At 43.9% G+C, this 25,972-nt stretch overlaps 1 protein-coding gene across 1 annotated transcript in view; it reads left to right on the top strand.

Annotated features, from left to right (window-relative positions):
* The window catches only part of FGL1 (fibrinogen like 1), a 113,911-nt gene that overhangs the window by 72,214 nt on the left and 15,725 nt on the right, over nt 1–25,972 (top strand). Inside the window, exon 7 of the mRNA XM_030191463.1 lies at nt 7,999–8,087. Within this exon, the coding sequence (XP_030047323.1) occupies nt 7,999–8,087 (89 nt within the window). The remainder of the gene's footprint in view (nt 1–7,998; nt 8,088–25,972) is intronic.

The raw sequence follows: 25,972 nt of genomic DNA, 5'->3' as shown, positions 1-25,972 counted from the left end.
AAAGTGATCGCCGGCCATCTTCTGACACAAATCGGGAGATGGCCGACGATCTCCTGAACCCGGCGAAATCGGTATTATCGAAAGCCGATTTTGGCCGGGTTCAACTGCTCTCCGTTGCGGAGCCGGCGAAACATCAAGGGGACGTGTCGGTAGGTTAGTGAAGGTAGGACAGGGGCGGGACGGGGGTATGCTCTTGAGATGGACGGCTTCGCCCGATAATTGAAAAAAAAAGCCAGGCTTGACAAGCATTTTGCCGGATTTACTTGGTCCCTTTTTTGTCACGACCAAGCTTCAAAAAAGTGCGCCAACTGACCAGATGACCACCGGAGGGAATCGGGGATGATCTCCCCTTACTCCCCTAGTGGTCACCAACCCCCTCCCACCCCAAAAAACAAACAAAAAAACTTTTTTGCCAGCCTGTATGCCAGCCTCAAATGTCTTACCCAGCTCTCTGATAGCAGTATGCAAGTCCCTGGAGCAGTTTTTAGTGGGTGCAGTGCACTTCAGACAGGTGGACCCAAGCCCATCCTCCCCCTACCTGTTACACTTGTGGAGGTAAATGTTGAGCCCTCCAAAAAACCCCAAAACCCACATCTAGGTGCCCCCCCATCTCCCCTTAGGACTATGGTAATGGTGTAGAGTTGTGGGGAGTGGGTTTTGGGGGGATTTGGGGGGCTAAACAACCAAGGGAAGGGAGCTATGCACCTGGGAGCTATTTTTTTAAAAAATATTTAGAAGTGCCCCCTAGGGTGCCCGGTTGGTGTCTTGGCATGTCAGGGGGGCCAGTGCACTACAAATGCTGGCTCCTCCCACGACCAAATGCCTTAGATTTAGCCGGGTTTGAGATTGCTGGCATTTTTTTCCATTATGGCCGAAAAGTGATGCTGGCCATCTCAAACCCAGCGAACTCTGACATTTGGCCGGGCCCAACCGTATTAGCGAAGAAAAAGTTGGCCGGCCATCTTTTTCGAAAATATGGCTGGCTCTGCCCGCTTGCGGCGCCAGAGATGGCCGGCGCCTTTCAATTATGCCCCTCAACATGAGACTTTTCCCCCGTATACTCAATGTGCAACTTATAGTGAATCACACAACTGCACATTTATTTGTTTGGTGAAGTTCATCACTTATTGGCAGTTGCCAAGCCACTTTTTTTTTTCGAAGTAATAACATTGTTCAGCTCAGCACACTATTAGCCACCAAGTTCATACAAAGTTAATTATGTTTAATGGAAAATAAATCTGTTGGCTCAGGCTGCTTGCTATGTTTATATTCCATCACCGTTTCATTATTGATACCAAGTATTACTTATTAAGGGCATTTGCTGTAAACTGTTTTGATTCGTTTATCCAGTCCTTACATGCATATAGTTTTGCTTTTTAAACCTAAAGGTGAATCCTAAGGGTTGAATAATTAGGTATAAACTGTGTTTCTATTTGTTTGTTTGTTTGTTTGTTTGTTTTACTTTACTTGTTTTGGATTGCTTTGGGTCCTGCTGATCAGTACATCTGCTGTCTGGAATTTTGGAAGATGGAAACGAGAAAATAAAAATTACATTTTGGATGTACTCTAGAAGTTGTTGTTTACTTTTGCAATATGTATATGGATGTCTGTTCTGGTGTATGCATGTGATAATATTTGAATAACTGCCTATATTTATGGCAATGATTTCTGAACATGCGGCATCATTAAAGGACAGACTTTTAAATGGGCATCTGGGTATATATGGTAATCTTATCTTTGTTAAATGTTTCAGACATATCTATGTACTTGCTCCCATGATATAATTAAATTCTATTATTCTGTCTCACTGTCTTTTCAAATGTAAGCCACATTGAACCCACGTTTGCTTGGGATAATGTGAGATATAATTGAAAAACAAATCCTTTATATGCCACCTTTTAAGACACTGCCTATCCAGCTGGATGGTGATGGCACAATGAAAGCAAATTTGGTCCAGTGAAGACTAACTCAAAATAACCTGTTCCTTAGCTGGGCCCTAGTATTACCACATTAAAAATGCAACCATACCATGCCTCTGTGATTACGTTCCACTAATAAGTTAAACGATTCACTGGTTATCTTGAAAGTACTATCTTGGATGCATGACCAGGGACACAAACATACACTTATTAATTTAATATCACAATTCCTCATGTACAGCCAGAAACAACGTTTTAGGGTAGTGTTCACAAAAACAAAATATGTATTTTTATTTTGACTTATAAAACTACTTGTCCCTAAAACATGCCTAACAACAAAACAATCCATTTGTGTATCTGAAATGTAAACTTCTACAAAACAGATGCAGATGTGATTCCATGTGCCCCAATGAAAGGAGAGTTTAATTTTACTTCCATTGAATTTTAGTATATTCCATCTTTATAATGCCAGGCTTCCCAAGGCAGATTACAACAACAGTTAAGATGAGCCTATCAAGAAACAGGATATCCTTACTGAAATCTAGCCATCTATATTATATAGAACAGTTTAGAAAAATGAGCACAAAATACAGAGGTTATAACTGCTGTTTCTACAAGCTATAATAATTTTTCAAGCTGTTTTATTGGCATTTACATGTATATCTTGCATACATATGTAAAACCCAGTTTCATAAAGCTGCTATTTACATATGTAAATCTGCACTACGTATAGATAGTAATAGGGTGGGGTTTGGGTGGAACCAATATCTACATGTGTATTCCCATTTGGAAAGGGAATGCATGCTTAAATCCTGATATTTCAGTGTCAAGATTTACTGCTGCTTCTTTGTAGGTACATGTTTTTAAATAGAGCTTTTTTGGGGCCAGCCCAGAGGGACTAAAGTAGTTCTCCCCCTTAATCCCCAATTGTTTATTTCCTCCTTCATAATGAAAATAAGTAAGGATTGCAACCTGTGTTGTTAATTAGCTGCCTATATGTTTGTAGGTTTGGAAAATGGCAGGCATATATGTAACTTATAAGTGTAAGCTGTGAAACACCTTGCATGTGTTTAATTTTTTTTTGTTACATTTGTACCCCGTGCTTTCCCACTCATGGCAGGCTCAATGCAGCGGGCAATGGAGGGTTAAGTGACTTGCCCAGAGTCACAAGGAGCTGCCTGTGCCGGGAATTGAACTCAGTTCCTCAGGACAAAAGTCCACCACCCTAACCACTAGGCCACTCCTCCTTCTAACATTGTAATTATGTATATTCCTGTGGTCCCTGTTCAGTTTTTCAATGTGTATCTTTGTAAAATGGGCTGTTCCCACTGCACATGAAAACAAATGCATATACACACTTGCATATGTTTTAGAAAATGCTGTACTTTGTCAGATGCTTTTCTATAATACTACTGGAATTGTACAAGTCTCGACCTGAAAATATCAGTTCAAGTTTTTGTATTTTATCTAAAATGGGGCACATAATGTATTAGAAGACAAAGAACAGTATTACCACAAATGAAATGTTTTTGGAAGATGTGATCCTTTATTAAAAACCCGACATGGCCATGTTTCATCCTAAGGCTGCATCAGGGTACAATACTACAGCTAATCCTCGTGTCAAACACAAGGTTATTTGAGTTATAGTGTACAATAACAGTGTAAAAGTGCATTACAGCTTAAGTCTGAGGGCAAAACATGGCTACGTCAGGTTTTTTCATCTGCTTATAATGTATCTACAATGTATAATACATCTGGCGTTATGGAGGTAAGTCCGTAAGAAATCACCTAAAACTAGTCAGTATGTACTTATGTAATGCTGGTATTCTAGTAAATTTATATGCATATGCAAACAGATACGTGTGTAAATGAGAATAGTCGAGCTAGGAACTATTCTGTAGTTATAGAAACAGGGTGCTTGGAGGAACAAATAAAAATACAAAACATCAAAAAATACTCTCCATTAAACAAAATTGCTAGCAGCCATTACTGTTACATTGATGGAAAAATAAGAAGGAAAAAGCCTCAGATTATAGAGAAGTGCTAATTTATTGCCCAATTTACTCATTCCATCATAGGCATAAAAACCTCCTTATTCCCACTGTACAGTGAAAACATAAAACAGTCAAAATTTATAGTCTCTAAAGTGTGCTTATCTCAAAAAGACAAGGTCTTCAAATCTGGGCAGAATATTATAAGCTATGCATGTATCTCTTGACAAAGCATGCTTCCATGAATATGTGGTGAAAGAACAAATTTTGCACAAAACTCATCTCACCTTATCTGTATCTTCGCAATTTGTAATTTTTCCTAATTTTCTGTAAGCCACATTGTGCCTGCATGTGTGGGAAAATGTGGGATACAAATGAACCATAAATAAATCTAGCCACAAGCATTTACAGCAGCTCTGTGGGTGGCATCCGTGCGCACGCCTAAATGAATATGATAAAGGGGGTTCATGGATTTCATATACAACATTTTTGCGGTACAACCAAAACAGATTAGATTTATTATATGCAGGTACTTTGTCCCTAGTGGGCTCACAAAATCTAAGTTTTGTATCTGGGCAATGGAGGGTTAAGTGACTTGCCCAGGATCACAAGGACATGTAGTGGGAATTGAAGCCAGTTCCTTTGGCTCTCAGCCCACTGCCATAACCATTAGGCTACTCCTCCTCTGGTTGTTCTACTGTTCCATTAGCAAAAGTAGGCATCTAAATGTAGATACCTGTGAAACCCCGGCAAGGTTTCTAGGGTGGACTTGGGAATAACTCAGCCAGACAAGGTATAAAAAGGTGAAAGTAAATGTTTTTATTAATCTGAGCCCTGGGACCTCACAGGCCAGGAGTCTTAGATGTAACAGTTTCACTGGGATAGCAACAGTCTTGAGTAGGCCTCTGGCTAGTAGGCCAAGTACATAAGTACATAGGTAGTGCCATACTGGGAAAGACCAAAGGTCCATCTAGCCCAGCATCCTGTCACCGACAGTGGCCAATCCAGGTCAAGGGCACCTGGCACGCTCCCCAAACGTAAAAACATTCCAGACAAGTTATACCTAAAAATGAGGAATTTTTCCAGTCCATTTAATAGCGGTCTATGGACTTGTCCTTTAGGAATCTATCTAACCCCTTTTTAAACTCCGTCAAGCTAACCGCCCGTACCACGTTCTCCGGCAATGAATTCCAGAGTCTAATTACACGTTGGGTGAAGAAAAATTTTCTCCGATTCGTTTTAAATTACCACACTGTAGCTTCAACTCATGCCCTCTAGTCCTAGTATTTTTGGATAGCGTGAACAGTCGCTTCACATCCACCCGATCCATTCCACTCATTATTTTATACACTTCTATCATATCTCCCCTCAGCCGTCTCTTCTCCAAGCTGAAAAGCCCTAGCCTTCTCAGCCTCTCTTCATAGGAAAGTCGTCCCATCCCCACTATCATTTTCGTCGCCCTTCGCTGTACCTTTTCCAATTCTACTATATCTTTTTTGAGATACGGAGACCAGTACTGAACACAATACTCCAGGTGCGGTCGCACCATGGAGCGATACAACGGCATTATAACATCCGCACACCTGGACTCCATACCCTTCTTAATAACACCCAACATTCTATTCGCTTTCCTAGCCGCAGCAGCACACTGAGCAGAAGGTTTCAGCGTATCATCGACGACGACACCCAGATCCCTTTCTTGATCCGTAACTCCTAACGCGGAACCTTGCAAGACGTAGCTATAATTCGGGTTCCTCTTACCCACATGCATCACTTTGCACTTGTGGCTAGTGGGGCTGCCCCACCCCAAACACAGCCTGTGAACTCTTAGGTCTTCTGAAACTCAGGTATGGCTCCAGCCATACCTCAGTAAGGCTTGCAAGCAGTGGCGTAGCCAGACCTGACTTTTTGGGTGGGCCCAGAGCTAACATGGGCGGGCACTATGTATATAGGTATGAGTAGTGGCTGACCTTTTATTAAACCCCCCCCAAGAAAAAACAGTATCGATATATAATATCAAAGAAAAATAATAATAATAAAAAATAATAATTTAAAAAATAATATTAAAAAACAATAGAAAAATAAATATAAAATAAAAAATGAAAAATAAGAAGTACTTTGTGCACATCAGGATCCAAAAAAGGTTCCTACTTAAAATAATAGTAATAATCGGAAATGCAATAAAGACAATCAAAACCAGAATTCCATTCAAAATCACCATATACCAGAGATGAAATACTAAAAATATTTTGATGAAAATATCAATAGCACCTGCCACCTTCATATATAGATAGCCTATCTAAGAACTTAGAAGACATACATACACAGGGAATCAGTATAACTATTATTCATCACTCCTCCCACACCACGAAAAGTGTATGTTGAGGGCTTACAGTTCTAACAAAGTTTATCCACGCTTCTATGACTTCCATCCTAAAAAAAAAAGTCAAGGCAGCACATTTTTAAATAACTATTAGGATCGCGCCGCCTAATTAATACCTGGCTCTGCTCCTGACTTCGAAGACCCGTGTGATCCATCCAGGCTACCAGTCACAGAGGCCCGGCGGGGGTGGAGTTGGAGTGCAGTGCAGGAAGTAGTGCCAAAGCCGCAAGCGGAAGACGTAGCAGGCTTTTGTTGTGGGCAGCTGCACTGAAGCCGGAGGGTGGGACAGAGAGAGGAGGAGCCATCACAGAGGAAGGACAAACAGGCACAGCAGGCGCTGAAGGAAGAAGGTGGGGAGAGAGAGAGGAGCTGCAGCCGCTGGGAGGAGACAGTGAGCAACGTGACGGAGGAGATGTAAGGCACGTGACGGCGCCGCAGAACAAGTTAAGGGCAGGGAGGCGAACCAACGGACAATGTAGATCACCTCCCACTTGTTTGCACCCGGGGCGGTCTGCCCCCACTGCCCCGCCCTTGCTACGTGCGTGGGCCTGAGCCGAAATCGGGCTGCAGCCTGGAGAATTCAGCTCAGCTGAGCCAGAGCGAGCGGGTGCTGTTTCTTCGTTTCTACCGTGGTCGCTAGGCTGGCTGGGCTGCTGCACAGTGCGTGTGCGCTTGGGTGGGCGGGCCTGAGCTGAAATTGGGTGGGCCTGGGCCCACCCAGGCCCACCCATAGCTACGCCCCTGCTTGCAAGTCTTAACACAAACAAAATTGGCTTACCTCAGCCAGGTCACAGCAGCTAAATGCTTTCAGTAAAGGTATTAACTTGGGTTTCAGTTCTTCCTTCCCTGGGCCTCCTTAACCTTACCCCGGTCCTGTCTTTTAAATTCTCAGGCATTGACTCTGCCCCTCCCAGCTCACTACCTCCCAGGGCGGGATCAGTGCTCTTAAGGTGGCCCAGGCTAGCTAGACAGGGACTTTTCTTAAGGGTGAGGGGCAGTGTTCTACAAGCCCCCTCACAATGCCCCTTTATAAAATTGCCCTCTGTATAATGCTGCTGTTTTGGTTTTTTTTTTTTAAGTATGCAGCACTGTGCTGAATGTGTAAGTGTGTTTGGAAAATTTACCTTCCAGTGCTTAACAATAGAAGATGGCATTTACAATTTTTCTGGAGATGTTAGCCAATAGAGTAAAAGAAAAGCATTTGTTTGGATTTCCTATTTCTTCACAAGCATAGAAACATTTTACAAGTGCTAAAAATGTTTCTATGCTTGTGAAGAAATAGGAAATCCAAACAAATGCTTTTCTTTTACTTTTAGTAATAGGAGCTGTGAGACTGCAGCATTCCTCCTTGATGGATATCTGTCAGCCTAGACAGAGCAAGAGTAAATACATTTGAAGTCTGAGGACTATCAGATGAATAAAAGGGATACATGTATTTGCTGAATTACTGTTTAGGGGGAAACTGGCAGGCCTTGCCACCTGTGCACAAAAATTTTAAATATATGTTTTTGGTGACTATCTCTTCTGACAGTTGCCTTTCCGATACACCCAAAAACCTAACACGTTGTTGTTAGGTTCAGGCCTTGCAATGACATTGGTAAAGTATTAATTCCTGGTTTTATATAGTACAGTAGAGGCAATAAATATTGGATTGATCTTACATGGAACAATAATTAGTTTTTTGTTGTTGTTGTTGTTGTTCTAGGAAACTACACACTGAGAATTGACCTTGCTGATTTTGAAGGAAATCGCCGTTATGCACAATACAAGAGTTTTACAGTTGGGGATGAAGAGGTAGTAATGAATAGAGTATCAATCCATTATTTACTTTTTGTTTCAGTATTTTAAGTTCTGTATGGAAAGCCTACTAGGTTTAATATTGAATCACAGCAGGCATTAGCCGGTCTCATGAGAGACAGACAGAAGAACCTATATCTACTGGCGGGTGAACAGCACTGTATGCAATTGGTTTGCTCGGAAACTGTCTCTCTAAGCTTGTAAGCAAGAAAGCTCAGGACCTTAAATGTTATGTTTGTTTTCTTTGAAAACCAGAATTATAGGGACTTTACAAGTATGTGGGAGATTTTTAAATGAAGTCTGTGTCTGTAAGATTAAGTGCTTTGGGGCAACATAGGGCCAGATTCAGTAAATGGTGCTCAAACATCAGAGCCGGAAATGATTGGTGCTCAGCAGTATTCTTTAAAGGACGCTCCCGGCTAAGTGCCCATTATAGAATAGCATATAGGGCCAGATTCTATATATGGCGCCTGAAAAATCTGCGCAATAAAGAATTCCGCCTAGGCGTATTCTGTAAAGTACACCTAAATTTTAAAGAATAGGTTTAAATTTCCATGTGGTACATAGATTGCACTGAGTGCCTCTCCATGTGACTAAATTTGGTCATGTCCATTTAGACCATGTTTCACTTGGCATAAATCCCAACCCCTAAATTAGGCGCAGAGAGGGTGTATTCTATAACAATGCGCATAGATTTTAGAAACGTCCATGATCAGCCCATCCTATGCCCATGTCCATGCCCCCTTTTCAACTATGTGCCTTGGAATTTATACACACCACATTAAAGAATACACTTTGCGAGTTGTGCGCATAAATTTCAATTGATGCCAATTAGTGCTGATAATTGCTTGTTGATATCCAATTAACAGCACTAATTAAGTTATGCTCATTGTTATGGAATACGATTTGATTTCCACACAGAAATAACAGTGCAATATAAAGAATCTGGGGGCTAGTGCTGATTCTAACGCCACCTTTGGGCATGAGGATTTACGCCTGCTGAAACCAGGCATAAATCCTGGAGTGAAAGTTGGGCATGTATCCCCAGTATTCCATAACACTGCAACCCAAATTTCAGAATGCCCCAGACTTGTCCATACCCTTCCCTTGGCATGATCCTTTTGGGTTGTGTGCTATGGGATTTAGGCACCCAGTGTTATAAGAACAGTGTGCAGGCAGATGCATATGCATTCCCAATTGGTGCTAATTAATGTCAGTAATATTAATTAATTAATTACTAAATATCTATCTTATCATGTATTTCCACTATTCATGTTGTATTGTAAGCCACATTGAGCCTGCAAAGAGGTGGGAAAATGTGGGATACAAATGCAATAAATAAATAAATAAATAATTGTTAGTATCCAGTTGCTTGTTAATAACTTATGAACAAATTAAGTTGTACACACATCTCAGGATTGTGCCCAAATTTGGGTGACCTTTATAGAATATGGGGGATAATATCTGGAGAAAAAAGTTAGCAAAAGGAAAATGTCTAGCTCTGAGATGACTGAGAGCTGTGCTGTACTTTTGCATATCTCAAGAATCTGAGGGAGACAGAGGTATATTGAGGACACCTTTAGGGACATAAAACTGTCCCAACTCAGAGGAAATGCCTCCAAATGGTTTGTTTTGCACATACCATGACAGTAATAAACCTCATTCCTAAGTCAGGTTATGCAGAGTATGATCTCAGTCTCTCAAATTTACTGCTAGTACTTGCCATACATAGTACTTGCATTGTACCAAAGACATCTTCTAGAGTTCATTGGATGCTTTTGTAGTTACTGTTCCCCTGTCATGACCTTTAGATTGTAAACAACTTTGTTGTCTATGCGAAATGCAGTATATCAGGGCATTAAATAAACAAAACTAAACTATAGGCAACCTATCGAGGTGTGTTTGGAAAGTGCTTTCAATCAGGTCTGTTGTACCCAAGACAATGAGAAATATTTCTGCATCTTTCTGCCACATTATGTTGATTTCTGGCTTCATTGCTTGGTACTTGAGGCTCTTCTCTTTCTTTTTACAATATACAAATTAATAATCACTTGGCACTTGAATCTCTGTGTATTTTTTCCTTTACCACTATGTCTGGTTTCTTTGTATTGAGTTTCTTACTAGTTGGTATGGGAATGTCCCAGGTGATCACAACTTCTTTGTTTTCCATAATTCTCATATGTTATTTATTTATTTATTCATTTATTGTTTGTTTGTACATTTATACCCCACGTTTTTTCCCCACAGTTTTGCAGGCTCAAAGTGGCTTACAATCATGATCCTAGTGCATTTCTGGTATAGCAATGTTGTAGTTTTACAAATTTCCAATGGATGAGATGTGCCACATATTGTGTCTTTCTGTATAGAAATGCTCCCCTTAGAACTTCGCAGCCAAGTACGAGATGAGTAATCACTTCCATCTGCAGACCAGTAAGCCTGACTTCAGTCCTATAGTGGAAACTATTATAAAGAGTAAAATTATAGAAAACAGACAAACATGGTTTAATGGGACAGTCAGCATGGTCTCAGCCAAAGGAAGTCTTGCCTCTCCAATTTGATTCATTTCTTTGAAGGCATGAATTAACATGTGGATAAAGGTGAGCCAGTTGATGTAGTGTATCTAGATTTTCAGAAAGCTTTTGACAAAGTTCCTCATGAGAGACTCCTGAGAAAATTAAAAAGTCATGGGATAGGAAGCAATGTCCTTCTGTGGATTATGAATTGGCTATTGGACACAAAATAGAGGATAGGGATAAATGACCATTTCTCTCAATGGTGGAGGGTGAACAGTGGAGTGCCATAGGGATCTGTACTGGGACTGGTGCTTTTTAACATATTTATAAATGATCTGAAAAATGGAACGACGAGTGAGGTGATTAAATTTGCAGATGACACAAAACTATACAAAGGAAGACCTTAGGAAATTGGAAGACTGGGCATCCCAAGTGGCAGATGAAATTTAATGTGGACAAATGCAAAGTGATGCACATTGGGAAGAATAATCCAAATCATAGTTACCTGATGCTAGGGTCCACCTTAGTAATCAGCACTCAAGAAAAAAATCTAGGTGTCATCATAGACAATACGCTGAAATCTTCTGCCCAGTGGGTGGCAGCAGCCAAAAAAGCAAATAAAATGCTAGGAATGATTAGGAAATGGATGCAAAATAAGACCAAGAATATTATAATACCTGTGTATCGCTCCATGGTGCGACCTCACCTTGAGTATTGTATTCAATTCTGGTCATCATATCTCAAAAAATATAAAGTGGAAGTAGAAAAGGTTCAAGGAAGAGCGACCAAAATGATAAAAGGGATGGAACACCTCTCATATGAGGAAAGCCTAAAGAGGTTAGGGGTCTTCAGCTTGGAAAAGAGACAGTTGAGGAGGGATTTGATTGAGGTCTTTAAAATCCTGAATGGTGTAGAATCGATTTTTCACTCTTTCAAAAAGTACAAAAACCAGGGGACACTCAATGAAATTAAATGGAAATACTTTTAAAGCAAATAGGAGGAAATATTTTTTCACTCAAAGAATAGCTAAGCTCTGGAACTCGCTGCCGGAGGATGTTTTAGCAGCGGTTAGAGTATCTTGGTTTAAAAAAGGTTTGGACAAGCTCCTGGAGGAAAAGTCCATAGTCTGTTATTGAGATGAACATGGTGGAAGCCACTGCTTGGGATTGGTAGCATGGAAAGTTGCTACTAATTGGGTTTCTGCCAGGTACTTGTGAAGCAGGATAATAGGCTAGCTAACCATTGGTCTGACCCAGTATGCCTATTCTTATGTTCTTATCTCTTCCTCAAAGAATCTACACATCGGTTGTACCAGTTTTTTCTGTACTTGCCCTGAACCATCTCATCTGTAGTCTACCATCCTGGACTGCAGCTATCAATCTCTGATCCTTAGATATCAGTTCACTTCTCCATAACCATTCCTGTATCCAGTTTTGATCAATGTATGGTTCCTGAAGTAACACTTTCAGGCTTATTTTCAAAAGAGAAGGACACCCATCTTTCAACATAAATCGGAAGAGGGACGTCCTTCTCACAGGGTCTTCCAAATCAGTTTAATTGAAAGCCGATTTTGGACGTCCCCAACTGCTTTCTGTTACAGGGATGGCCAAAGTTCACAGGGGCGTGTCAGAGGCGTAGTGAAGGTGGGACTTGGGCGTGCCTAATACTTGGACGTCCTCGACCCATAATGGAAAAAACAAGGACGTCCCTGACGAACACTTGGACGACTTTTCCTGGTCATGTTTTTCTTATGACCAATCCACAAAAAAGTGCCCGAACTGCCCAGATGACCACCGGAGGGAATCGGAGGTGACCTCCCATTACTCCCCCAGTGGTCACTAAGCCCCTCCCACCCTCAAAAAACATCTTTAAAAATATGTCGTGCCAGCCTCTATGCCAGCCTCAGATGTCATACTCAGGTCCATGACAGCAGTATGCAGGTCCCTGGAGCAGTTTTAGTGGGTGCAGCACACTTCAGGCAGGCGGACCCAGCCCCACCCCCCCCTATCTGTTACGTTTGTGGAGGAAACAGTGAGCCCTCCAAAACCCACAACAAACCCACTGTACCCACATCTAGGTGCCCCCTTCACCCGTAAGGGCTATGGTAGTGGTGTACAGTTGGGGGTAGTGGGTTTTGGGGGGAGTTTGGGGGGCTCAGCACATAAGGTAAGGGAGCTATGTACCTGGGAACAATTTCTGAAGTCCACTGCAGTGCTCCCTAGGGTGCCCAGTTGGTGTCCTGGCATGTCAGGGGGACCAGTGCACTACAAATGCTGGCTCCTCCCACAACCAAATGGCTTGCATTTGGTCATTTCTGAGATGGACGTCCTTAGTTTCCATTATCGCTGAAAATCAGAAACAACCAAGTCTAGGTATGACCAAATTTAAGGATTTGGACATCCCTGACCGTGTTATCAAAACAAAAGATGGACGTCCATCTTGTTTTGAAAATACAGGTTTCCCCGCCCCTGGTTGGGGACGTTCTGCGAGAACATCCTCATGAAAACTTGGACGTCCCTTTTGATTATGCCCCTCCACGTATTTCCCACTGTGCTTGTACAATTTGTTTTCTTGTTTGCTGATCTAATTCTTTAAGGAGTTTTTCCCTTGTTTTGCAAATTCTGTTGCTTCTTTCCTTATGTGTACTGGCAGATTTCTACTGATTACTTCCACTTGTCAGAATGCTTGTCCATGTTTAATGATGGATCTGGATTCTGGATATTTTAATTTTATACTTTAACACTTTTTGTATAGTGGGTCTGTTGATGATATAAATTAGCTGTCTTTGTATTACCATTCTTCCTTTAGCTCAAGGAATGTAGTCTCAGCATACACTGATTCTTATATATTACCTCGTGGGCATGGAAGTGTTTTCTTGTTCATACATCCAGTTTCTCAGAATCTGTATGACGCCTGTCTACAATTCCAAAGCTGTATGACAGTACAGGAATTGCAAACTGATTATTGGATTCTACCCTATTCTGTGCTATTCAGTATCAGTTTTATTCTCCTGTAATATTTTGTGCTGATCTACACAGAACAATTCCAACTCCAGTCTGCAGTCCTTGGGCTAAGCTGAAGGAACAAGATCATCTGAAAGGAGACCATCTCATTGGTGTGACAGCAAATGATCATGAAGCTAGGTCTAGCCCTCCAGCTGAATAGGGTGACTGCTTAAGTTGGCAGTGCATTAGACAATTTATCAAAAAACTAATGGAAACTCTGCTGAAAGAAAGGATTGTGAACTTCCTAGTATCCTGTGGGCTGCAAGAACCAAGGCAACATGGTTTTACCAAATGAAAATTCTGCCAAATTAATCTGATTTGATTTTTTGACTGGGTGACTATAGATTTGGATAAAGGACACGCGTTAGATGTAGTCTACTTGGATTTCAGCAAAGGCTTTGATATGATTTTTCACAAGAGGCTCCGGAATAAACTGAATGGGCTGAAGTTAGGACTTGTGGTGAACTGGATTTGAAACTGGTTGAATGGCAGATAAGAAAGGGCGGCGATAAATGGAATCTACTCAGAAGAAAAGAAGGTGAGTAGTGGAGTGCCTCAGGGATCCAGTTCTATTTAATATATTTGTGAGTGACATTGCTGAAGGCTGAGAAGAAAAAGTTTGCCTTTTTTTGCAGATAATGAGAAGATTTCCAATGAGGAAACCATCAGGGAAGAAAGAACAGTCCTTACCCAAGGACAATAGCAGGCCCCCCCTCTTCTGTTCTCCCCATCCCCCATCAATATAACTGGTATCTTCTGCTTCACTTCTTTCCTTTTTCTGTAGCAGCCATAGGTCCTCTGGTACAGTTCTCTGCCAGTGTGCTTCTATTTGATGGCAGCTAGGGTAGCAGAAATAGCACATGGAACAGGTGCTACTAGTTCTCTACTCCAGGTGGCAACACATTACTCTCTACCTTTTGAGCACTAACTGTGCTGGTGGGGCCCTCAATTCATTGGTGGCATGTTCTCAAAACAGGCAAAGATTTTCTGCAGCAGGTAGGCTGGGCAAAACCCTTTGGGGATAATTCTGTAAACTGGGTGCTAGCATTTACACACCAAATACATCAGTAACTGATTAATGGCATATAAAGGGTAAAGGGCCATATATTATATGCAAGTAATTTATCTGTCCCTAGTGGGCTCACAATCTAAGTCCCTAGTGGGCTCACAATCTAAGTTTTGTACCAGGGGCAAGTGACTTGTTTGGATATGTAAATACCAAAATTCTGCCTAAGTTCTATTCTGTAAATACATGTATGTCTTACATAGCTTGTATTTGACAGAGGGGCATAAAGGTAAAGGGGTATGGATTTAACATCCCACCTTTCTGTGGTACAGCTAAAACAGTTCCCATTTATTATATACAGGTATTCCTTTATAGAATAGTCTCCATAATGGCTCCTCACCATCTGTATGGATGTAAAATGGCTACACACTGTTTCTGCTTAATACAGATGCTGCAAGCGGAACCTGCTTTTCTCTTTATAGCAGCTTGAGTGAGTCCTGGGGAGGGAAGTGCCGCAGCAGATTGACTGCATGGCACACTTTGTTTTGAAGTTGGTGGATTTACAAGAATATTGTTTCTGACAGGTCATTTTTGCAGTGAGCCAGAAAGGCACCTTCCGAAGGCGGAGTTGGGGAGGAGCTGGCAACTATGCAGGTGCCGGCAATATTCAGTGCTAGTGCCTGCACAGCTAAGTGACCAAATAGGACCGCACAAAAAGCAATCCTAACTTTGGTCACTTAACTATGCCAGTGCTGGCACCCGCATAGTTCTGGGTAGTAGCCAACATTGATGCGCTTCCCTATCTCCTGCTGATTCCGACCCCCCCCCTCCAAAATGGACCCCCTTCCAAATCAATCCAATCCAAAACGCGCCCCCTCCAGAGACCATGTCCTTCCTTTGGGGCGTCCTGAAATCCTTGGTAGTCCAGTGTGGGTCTTCCAAGCAGGAGTGATCACCTGTTGCTCCCTCCTCTAGCAGCTGCCTGAGGAACTAAGGAGATAAATGTAAAAATGCTTTTTTAAAGAAGTTAATCAACTATCGGATACAATGAAAATAACTCTATTAGGTATGGATTGTTCGCCTTCTGCCCAAGAACTGGTCGTATTTTTTAAAACCAAAATTCAGAAAATACGTTCCACTTTACCACCTCTACAGTGAAGAGCAATAACAGAATACACAAATGAGATAGGTATAAGTGACACAGAGGGGCATAATCGAAAGGGGCACCCAGGTTTTCCTGAGGATGTCCTCACAGGACGTCCCGGCGAAGGGGCAGGGGAACCCATATTATCGAAACAAGATCGGCGTCCATCTTTCATTTCGATAATACGGTCAGGGATGCCCAAATCGCGAAATTTAGGTCGACCTTACAGATGGTTGTCCTTAGAGATGGTTGTTCCCAATTTTCGCCGATAATGGAAACTGAGGACGCCCATCTCAGAAATGACCAAATCCAAGCCATTTGGTCATGGGAGGAGCCAGCATTCATAGTGCACTGGTCCCCCTGACATGCCAAGACACCAACCGGGCACCCTAGGGGGCACTGCAGTGGACTTCAGAAATTGCTCCCAGGTGCATAGCTCCCTTACCTTGTGTGCTGAGCCTCTCAACCCCCCTCAAACCCACTCCCCACAACTGTACAACACTACCATAGCCCTTAGGGGTGAAGGGGGGCACTTACATGTGGATACAGTGGGTTTCTGGTGGGTTTTGAAGGACTCATATTTACCACCACAAGTGTAACAGGTAGGGGGGGCTGCCTGAAGTGCACTGCACCCACTAAAACTGCTACAGGGACCTGCATAATGCTGTCATGGAACTGGGTATGATATTTGAGGCTGGCATAGAGGCTGGAAAAAAAATTTTTTTTATTTTTTTGAGGGTGGGAGGGGGTTAGTGACCACTGGGGGAGTAAAGGGAGGTCATCCCCGATATCCTCCGGTGGTCATCTGGTCATTTAGGACACATTTTTGTGGCTTGGTCGTAAGAAAAAATGGAACAGGTAAAGTCATCCAATTGTTCGTCAGGGACACCCTTCTTGTTTCCATTATCGGTCGAGGATGCCCATGTGTTAGGCACACCCCAGTCCCGACTTTGAAACACCTCCAACACGCCCCCATGAACTTTGGTCGTCCCCGCAATGGAAAGCAGTTGAGGATGCCCAAAATTGGCTTTTGATTATGCCGATTTGGGGGACCCTGTGAGAAGGACGCCCATCTTGCGACGTGTCGAAAGATGGGCGCCCTTCTCTTTCGAAAATAAGCCTGATAGGGATCACTGGTGACAGATTCTGGACCACTTTTAATTTCATTGGATTTGTTGAGACTGGAAGACTACTCAAAAAGTATTCTACTGCTCACTGTACTTTAGATTAGTGTTTCCCAACACATCGTACGTGTACCACAAAGGGTACACAGGACACCCACAAGGGGGTATGCTGCAAATGACAAAAAAGAATATTGATCCTTCTATCTCCCTCCACCTTTTGCGCATCCTTCAGTAGCACAGCAGTTCAATTTGGAGCATTGTAGAAGCTACCCAGGGCATGTGCAGAGGAGCTTTCTGTAAGCGAGGCATCTGCAGGAGGTAAGCAGCAGGAAGAAACTTATCTCTCTTGCTTCCTCTCCCTTTTGCATGGTCCTTCAGCATCAGCACTTGAATTTGGAGCAGACACAGAAGCTACACGGGACAAGTGCTGAAGAACTCTATTGGTGCAATGTGCAGTTTGTTCTAACTTCTGTACAACAATTTGATTCTGAACCTCCACTGCCAGAAAGTCGCACCTTTCTCTTGCCTCCTTTGAACCCTGAGGCCATGCAAGTCAGGTCAGTCGCAGCTGCAGTCTTGACCCTTGGCTTGTCACTGCCCAGTAAAGCTCTATGCTAATCCACCACCACCAGAAAGGAGCACCTTCCCCTGGCCTCCTCTGAACCCCAGGGCCATGAGAGTTGGGTCAAGAGACCCCATTTTATTGCGGCTGCAGTCTTGCTCTTTGGATTGCCACTGCCCAAGTAGAGCTCTGTGCTTACCCACCACTTCCAGAAAGCAGCTCCAGCCCCTCACCTCCTCCAAACCCCTGGCCGTGCAGTCAGATTAGGAGACCCAATCACACTGCAGCTGCAGCCCTGCTCCAGTTCCTCAGCTCAGAACTTGCAACCTCAGTGCTGGGTACAGAAAAAAAACCCTTTACTGAGGGGTTGATATGAGTGGGTACAACAAGAGTAAAATGATGATGGTGGCGAGAGGAAGGGGTGAGGTACAGAGGGCAGATTTGGGGGTAGCAAGAGGGGAAGGAGTAAGATTCTTTGAGAGTGGGAGCGAACTTGTTTGGGATAATTGTAGTATATAAATGTCATTAATAATAATATCACAGGCCTGCTGAGTCCTTCTTCCTGAGTCTCTCTAGGGATCCTTCCACCTTTGGAGAAACAGCGAGGGGGGCATGGAGGCTGCAATCTATAAGCTCCACTGAGAGGTAATATGATGGGGCCACCAAGCTCCTCTTGTTGCTCTAGGGGCAGGGCTGGCTCAAGGGACTGTGGTGCCCTGAGCCAACATTTTCATTGGTCCCACCCAACCTGCAATCTGCTATGTGTGTCTCCACTCTGCCCCCATCCCCACCTGTGATCCATTATCTCCTTCTCTTTCTCAAGTTCCCCCCCCCCCCCCCTTGCCGGACCAGATGAGGCTTAGGGTGCTGGTAATAGAGTGCCAATATCCCAGTCCAGTATCTATCCCTTTAGGAATTTGACTGAACTGAGATTTTGGTGCCCTTTATAACCGGCGCCCTGGGCCAGTGCCTCACCTGGTCCATAGGTTGATCGGCCTTGTCTGGGGGTGATATGTAGGGGGCCACTGAGCCCTTCTTATTGTGTCTTTGGGGGGGGGGGGGGGGAGGGATCCTCCTAGCTTCAGAGAAACAGCAAGATGGCATTTCCTCCTTTCCTGAAGTTACTATTGAGGAAACTACACTTCTCCTTTCTTCCTCAAAATGTACCACCTGTTCCTCTGATCCCATTCCCACCCACCTTCTTAATGCCATCTCTCCTGCTCTTATTCCTTTTATCTGTCACATTCTCAACCTCTCACTTTCCACTGCGACTGTCTCTGCTGCCTTTAAATATGCTGTGGTCACACCTCTCCTTAAGAAGCCTTCACTCGACCCTACTTGTCCCTCTAATTACCAACCCATCTCCCTCCTTCCTTTTCTCTCCAAATTACTTGAGCGTGCTGTTCACCGCCGCTGTCTTGATTTTCTTTCCTCACATGCTATTCTTGACCCACTACAATCTGGTTTTCGCCCTCACCACTCAACCGAAACTGCGCTTACTAAAGTCTCCAATGACCTATTACTGGCTAAATCCAGAGGTCAATATTCCATCCTCATTCTTCTTGATCTTTCCGCTGCTTTTGACACTGTTGATCACAGCATACTTCTCGATACCCTGTCCTCACTTGGATTCCAGGGCTGTGTCCTTTCCTGGTTCTCTTCCTACCTCTCCCTCCGCACCTTTAGTGTTCACTCTGGTGGATCCTCTTCTACTTCTATCCCTCTGCCTGTCGGCATACCTCAGGGTTCTGTTCTTGGTCCCCTCCTCTTTTCTATCTACACTTCTTCCCTTGGTTCATTAATCTCATCCCATGGCTTTTCCTACCATCTCTATGCTGATGACTCCCAAATCTACCTTTCTACCCCTGATATCTCACCTTGCATCCAAACCAAAGTTTCAGCGTGCTTGTCTAACATTGCTGTCTGGATGTCTCAACGCCACCTGAAATTAAATATGACCAAAACCGAGCTTCTCATTTTCCCCCCCAAACCCACCTCCCCGCTCCCCCCGTTTTCTATTTCTGTTGATGGCTCTCTCATTCTCCCTGTCTCCTCAGCTCGAAACCTTGGGGTCATCTTTGACTCTTCTCTCTCCTTCTCTGCTCATATCCAGCAGATTGCCAAGACCTGTCGTTTCTTTCTTTACAACATCCGTAAAATCCGCCTCTTTCTTTCCGAGCACTCTACCAAAACCCTCATCCACACCCTTGTCACCTCTCGTTTAGACTACTGCAATCTGCTTCTTGCTGGCCTTCCACTTAGTCACCTCTCCCCTCTCCAGTCGGTTCAAAACTCTGCTGCCCGTCTCATCTTCTGCCAGGGTCGCTTTACTCATACTACCCCTCTCCTCAAGACCCTTCACTGGCTCCCTATCCGTTTTCGCATCCTGTTCAAACTTCTTCTACTAACCTATAAATGTACTCACTCTGCTGCTCCCCAGTATCTCTCCACACTCGTCCATCCCTACACCCCTTCCCGTGCACTCCGCTCCATGGATAAATCCTTCTTATCTGTTCCCTACTCCACTACTGCCAACTCCAGACTTCGCGCCTTCTGTCTCGCTGCACCCTACGCCTGGAATAAACTTCCTGAGCCCTTACGTCTTGCCCACCTTTAAATCTAGACTGAAAGCCCACCTCTTTAACATTGCTTTTGGCTCGTAACCACTTGTAACCATTCGCCTCCACCTACCCTCCTCTCTTCCTTCCCGTTCACACTAATTGATTTGATTTGCTTACTTTATTTATTTTTTGTCTATTAGATTGTAAGCTCTTTGAGCAGGGACTGTCTTTCTTCTATGTTTGTGCAGCGCTGCGTATGCCTTGTAGCGCTATAGAAATGCTAAATAGTAGTAGTAGTAGTAGGCTTGAAAGAGGAAAACAAACCAGATTACAAAACTGACCAATCTTCAGAGGTAGAAGAAATAATTTTATTTTCTATGTCGTGATTAGAATATATCAGCTTTTAGAATGTACATCTGCCAGAGCTGGTGTTAGACATGAGTATGAAATATAATAAACCATGCTAACTGCTATTTCCAATTTTTCTAAGCACAGAATGCTAGAAGAGGTAGCAGGCTACACGAGTTTAAATGTCTGTCATTGCATTCCTTGTATATTCTGAAGACAGCTTGCATTTCTGTGTCATTACTATGTGCAACTTAATTTTAGTTTTCATTTGGTAAGTGTATAGAAAGGTGCCTTGGTTCACTGGGACCTATTTATGAAAACAAACAGACAAAAAAAAAGCCCCCAAACAAACCAAAAGTTCTTCTCAAACTTGGAGAAGCTGCCCATAGTGAGCAATCAAATTTCATCTTTTATTCTCTGGGAAAATGAAACATGGAACCTGATTTGTCTCTATAGGCAAGTTCTCCACTTTTGTGAAGAACTTTCTTTTCTCCTGTTTTTAAAAACAGGGCCTCATCTGTAAGTCTCATTGTTCATTTGTACTCAGTTTGCAAGAACAACATAACATCTGTCAAGGAGCCAGACAGTTTCTACGGAAGTGAAATATAATAGAGCATGTGAACTGTGTCTTGTTCAGTATGACATTTCCAATGACCTGTATTTTTTATGTATGTTGTCGTTAGTTAGCTGTTTGTTAATACAATGTCCATTTCAAAATATCTATGATTGGAGGTCAGGGGTATTCATAGTAACGTGGAGGGGCATAGTCGAACGGGGGCGGCCATCTCTAATGACGGCCCCGTTAAGCGGCGTACCTGACTGTATTATCGAAACAAGATGGCCGGCCATCTTTTGTTTCGATAATACGGTCGGGGCCGGCCAAATCTCAACATTTGGGCCGCCCTTAGAGATCGCCGGCATTAGAGATGGCCGCCATTGGTTTTCACCGATAATGGAAACTAATGGCGGCCATCTCAAACCCGGCCAAATCCAAGCCATTTGGTTGTGGGAGGAGCCAGCATTTGTAGTGCACTGGTCCTCCTCACATGCCAGGACACCAACCGGGCACCTTAGGGGGCATTGCAGTGGTCTTCACAAAATGATCCCTGGTGCATAGCTCCCTTACCTTGGGTGCTGAGCCCCCCAACCCCCCCTCAAAACCCACTCCCCACAACTGTACAACATTACCATAGCCCTTAGGGGTGAAGGGGGCACCTAGATGTGGATACAGTGGGTTTCGGGTGGGTTTTGGAGGGCTCACATTTACCACCACAAGTGTAACAGGTAGGGGGGGATGGGCCTGGGTCCGCTGCCTGAAGTGCACTGCAGTACCCACTAAAAACTGCTCCAGGGACCTGCATAGTGCTGTGATGGAGCTGGGTATGACATTTGAGGCTGGCAAAAAAATGTTTTTTAATTTTTTTTGGGTGGGAGGGGGTTGGTGACCACTGGGAGAGTAAGGGGAGGTGATCCCCGATTCCCTCCGGTGGTCATCTGGTCAGTTTGGGCACCTTTTCAAGGCTTGGTCGTGAACAAAAAGGGAACAAGTAAAGCTGGCCAAATGCTCGTCAGGGCTGGCCTTTTTTTTTTCCATTATCAGCTGAGGCCGGCCATCTGTTAATCATGCCCCTGTCCCGCCTTTGGTACACTGCCAACACGCCCCCTTGAACTTTGGCCAGCCCTGCGACGGAAAGCAGTTGAAGCCGGCCAAAATCGGCATTCGATTATACCGATTGGCCGGCTTTAGGAGAAGGCCGGCCATCTCCCGATTTATGTTGGAAGATGGCCGTCCTTCTCCTTCAAAAATAAGCAGGATAATAACATAGTAGATGAAAGCAGAGAAAGACCCGCACAGTCCATCCAGTCTGCCCAACAAGATAAACTCATATGTGCTACTTTATGTGTATACCTGACCTTGATTTGTATCTGTCATTTTCAGGGCAGAGACCGTAGAAGTCTGCCCAGCACTAGCCCTGCCTCCCAACCACTAGCCCAGTCTCCCACCCCCGGCTCTGCCACTCAATCTCCGCTAAGCTTCTGAGGATCCATTCCTTCTGAACAGGATTCCTTTATGTTTATCCCACGCATTCTTGAATTCCGTTACCGTTTTTATCTCCACTACCTCCCGCGGGAGGTCATTCCAAATATCCACCACTCTCTCCGTGAAAAAATACTTCCTGACATTTTTCTTGAGTCTGCCCCCCTTCAATCTCATTTCATGTCCTCTAGTTCTACCACCTTCCCATCTACGGAAAAGGTTCGTTTGCGGATTAATACCTTTCAAATATATGAATATCATCCCTGTTTCTCCTTTCCTCCAGGGTATACATGTTCAGGTCAACAAGTCTCTCCTCATACGTCTTGTAACGCAAATCCCATACCATTCTTGTAGCTTTTCATTGCACCGCTTCAATTCTTTTTACATCCTTAGCAAGATACGGCCTCCAAAACTGAACACAACAGGGGCGTAGCCAGACCTCGGCGGGAGGGGGGCCAGAGCCCAAGGTGGGGAGGTACTGTTTAGCCACCTCCCCCCACCGCCGCCAAACCCCCCCCCCCCCCGCCACTTTGGACCCCCCATGCTGCCGCAACCGCAACCCCCCCTGCTGCCACTGCAGCCACATCAGGTACCTTGTTTGCTGGCAGGGGTCCCCAATCCCCACCAGCCGAAGAATTTTCTTCAGCGCTGGTCGTCTCTGGCGCCTTCATTGTGGGATCATCTGTTTCTGATGCCTTAAGTCCTGCACCGTGCATGTAGCCTGGTCAGGACATAAGGCGTCAGAAACAGATGATCCCACAACGAAGGCGCCGGAGTCGACCGGCGCTGAAGAAAACTCTTCGGCTGGCGGGGATTGGGGACCCCTGCCAGCAAACAAGGTACCTGATGCGTTGGTGGGCGGGTGGCGACGGCAGGGGGGGGTCAAATGTAGAGGGGGCCAGGGCATAATCTGTGGGGGCCCATGCCCCTGTGGCCCCACGTAGCTATGCCCCTGGAACACAGTACTCCAGGTGGGGCCTCACCAACGACTTATACAGGGGTATCAACACCTCCTTTGTTCTGCTGGTCACACCTCTCTCTATAAAGCCTAGCAACCTTCTAGCTATGGTCATCGCCTTGTCACACTGTTTCATCGCTTTTCGATCCTCAGATACTATCACCCCAAGATCTCTCTCCCCGTCTGTACATATCAGACTCTCACCGCCTAACACATACGTCTCTTGTGGATTTCTACTTCCTAAGTGCATCACTTTGCATTTCTTTGCATTGAATTTTAATTGCCAAACCATAGACCATTCTTCTAGCTTCCGCAGATCCTTTTTCATGTTTTCCACTCCCTCCCGGGTGTCCACTCTGTTACAAATCTTAGTACCATCCGCAAAAAGGCAAACTTTACCCTCTAACCCTTCGGCAATGTCACCTACAAATATATTGAACGGAATCAGCCCCAGCACCGATCCCTGAGGCATTCCACTACTCATCCTTCCCTCTTCCGAGCGAATTCCATTAACCACCACCCTCTGGCGTCTGTCCGTCAACCAGTTCCTAATCCAGTTCACCACGCCGGGTCCTATCTTCAGCCCTTCTAGTTTATTCAAGAGCCTCCTGTGGGGAACCGTGTCAAAAGCTTTGCTGAAATCTAAGTAGATTACGTCCATAGCCCGCCCTTGATTTAATTCTCCGGTCACCCAGTCAAAGAATTCAATGAGATTCGTTTGGCACGATTTCCCTCTGGTAAAACCATGTTGTCTCAGATCTTGCAACTTATTGGCTTCCAGGAAATTCACTATCCTTTCCTTCAGCATCGCTTCCATTACTTTTCCAATAACCGAAGTGAGGCTTACCGGCCTGTAGTTTCCAGCTTCTTCCCTATCACCACTTTTGTGAAGAGGGACCACCTCCACCGTTCTCCAATCCCACGGAACCTGTCCCGTTTCCAAGGATTTATTAAACAAATCTTTAAGAGGACCTGCCAGAACCTCTCTGAGCTCCCTCAATATCCTGGGGTGGATCCAGTTTGTTTGTTTGTTTGACTTAGGGGGTACTAGCTTGAAGAAACTGGGAATCACTGGTTTAGATAATTGCCCTACTTAAGCTTTTTAGATCTCCATCTGCAGTCTTTTTAACCTGGTTTACAGATTGTTTAAATTTATGTTTGGCGCAGGGAGTTTAACCTAGTTATTTGGGACACATTATTTTTACACCTATTCCAAAAAATCCGTAAGGATCCTTATTTTTTTACACTAATTACAGACTGGTTGCATCTATTCAGTGTTGTTCAAAGTACTAGGTCAAAGGTCTCAAAAGCAAAAATAAATGTATAAAAAGGTTACAGCCTAACATAATACTTTTTGAGTATAAAGTAAAAGTACAGCAACTACAATGAATGCAGCTACTGTTGCATTCATTGTGGTTGCAGTACTTTTACTTTTTTATCCCAACAGCTTTATTGCTCTACAATTCAATCCGCTTTACTTTTAGTAAAACTCAGTTTTTGAAAATGACTGTCACTCATGTGAGTGCGCTTGTGAATCATTAACTCAGCACAGCTAAAACGGTGTTTAACAACTGCACTAGCAGAAAGTGGAGTGTTCAGTCTTCAAATCAGGCCAGGAGAAAAAGCTAATTGCTAAATAGAAACTTTTGTTCTGTTTTCACAGAAGAAAATCCTGGAGCTGGACCGCGATGGACTGGCAAAAGTACATGTGAGAATGGAGTAGATATAGCACTGTTCACGGAAGAGAGTGTGTATGAACAACTTAAAAATCTAAAGGTGGACAAAGCAGTGGGACCAGATGGGATCCACCCCAGGATATTGAGGGAGCTCAGAGAGGTTCTGGCGGGTCCTCTTAAAGATTTGTTTAATAAATCCTTGGAAACGGGACAGGTTCCGTGGGATTGGAGAACGGTGGAGGTGGTCCCTCTTCACAAAAGTGGTGTTAGGGAAGAAGCTGGAAACTACAGGCCGGTAAGCCTCACTTCGGTTATTGGAAAAGTAATGGAAGCGATGCTGAAGGAAAGGATAGTGAATTTCCTGGAAGCAAATAAGATGCAAGATCCGAGACAACATGGTTTTACCAAAGGGAAATCGTGCCAAACGAATCTCATTGAATTCCTTGACTGGGTGACTGGAGAATTAAATCAAGGGCGGGCTATGGACGTAATCTACTTAGATTTCAGCAAAGCTTTTGACATGGTTCCCCACAGGAGGCTCTTGAATAAACTAGAAGGGCTTAAGATAGGACGCGAAATGGTGAACTAGATTAGGAACTGGTTGACGGGCAGACGCCAGAAGGTGGTGGTAAATGGAGTTCGCTCGGAGGAGAGAAAGGTGAGTAGTGGAGTGCCTCAGGGATTGGTGCTGGGGCCGATTCTATTCAATATATTTGTGAGTGATATTGCCAAAAGGTTAGAAGGTAAAGTTTGCCTTTTTGCGGATGACACCAAGATTTGCAACAGAGTGGACACTCCGGAGGAAGTTGAAAGCATGAAAAAAGATCTGCGGAAGCTAGAAGAATGGTCTAACGTTTGGCAATTAAAATTCAATGCGAAGAAATGCAAAATGATGCACTTAGGGAGTAGAAATCCATGGGAGACGTATGTGTTAGGCGGGGAGAGTT

Source organism: Microcaecilia unicolor, chromosome 2 (assembly GCF_901765095.1).
Source record: "Microcaecilia unicolor chromosome 2, aMicUni1.1, whole genome shotgun sequence".
Classification (NCBI taxonomy): domain Eukaryota; kingdom Metazoa; phylum Chordata; class Amphibia; order Gymnophiona; family Siphonopidae; genus Microcaecilia; species Microcaecilia unicolor.
This window is presented reverse-complemented; position numbering and strand designations above follow the sequence as displayed.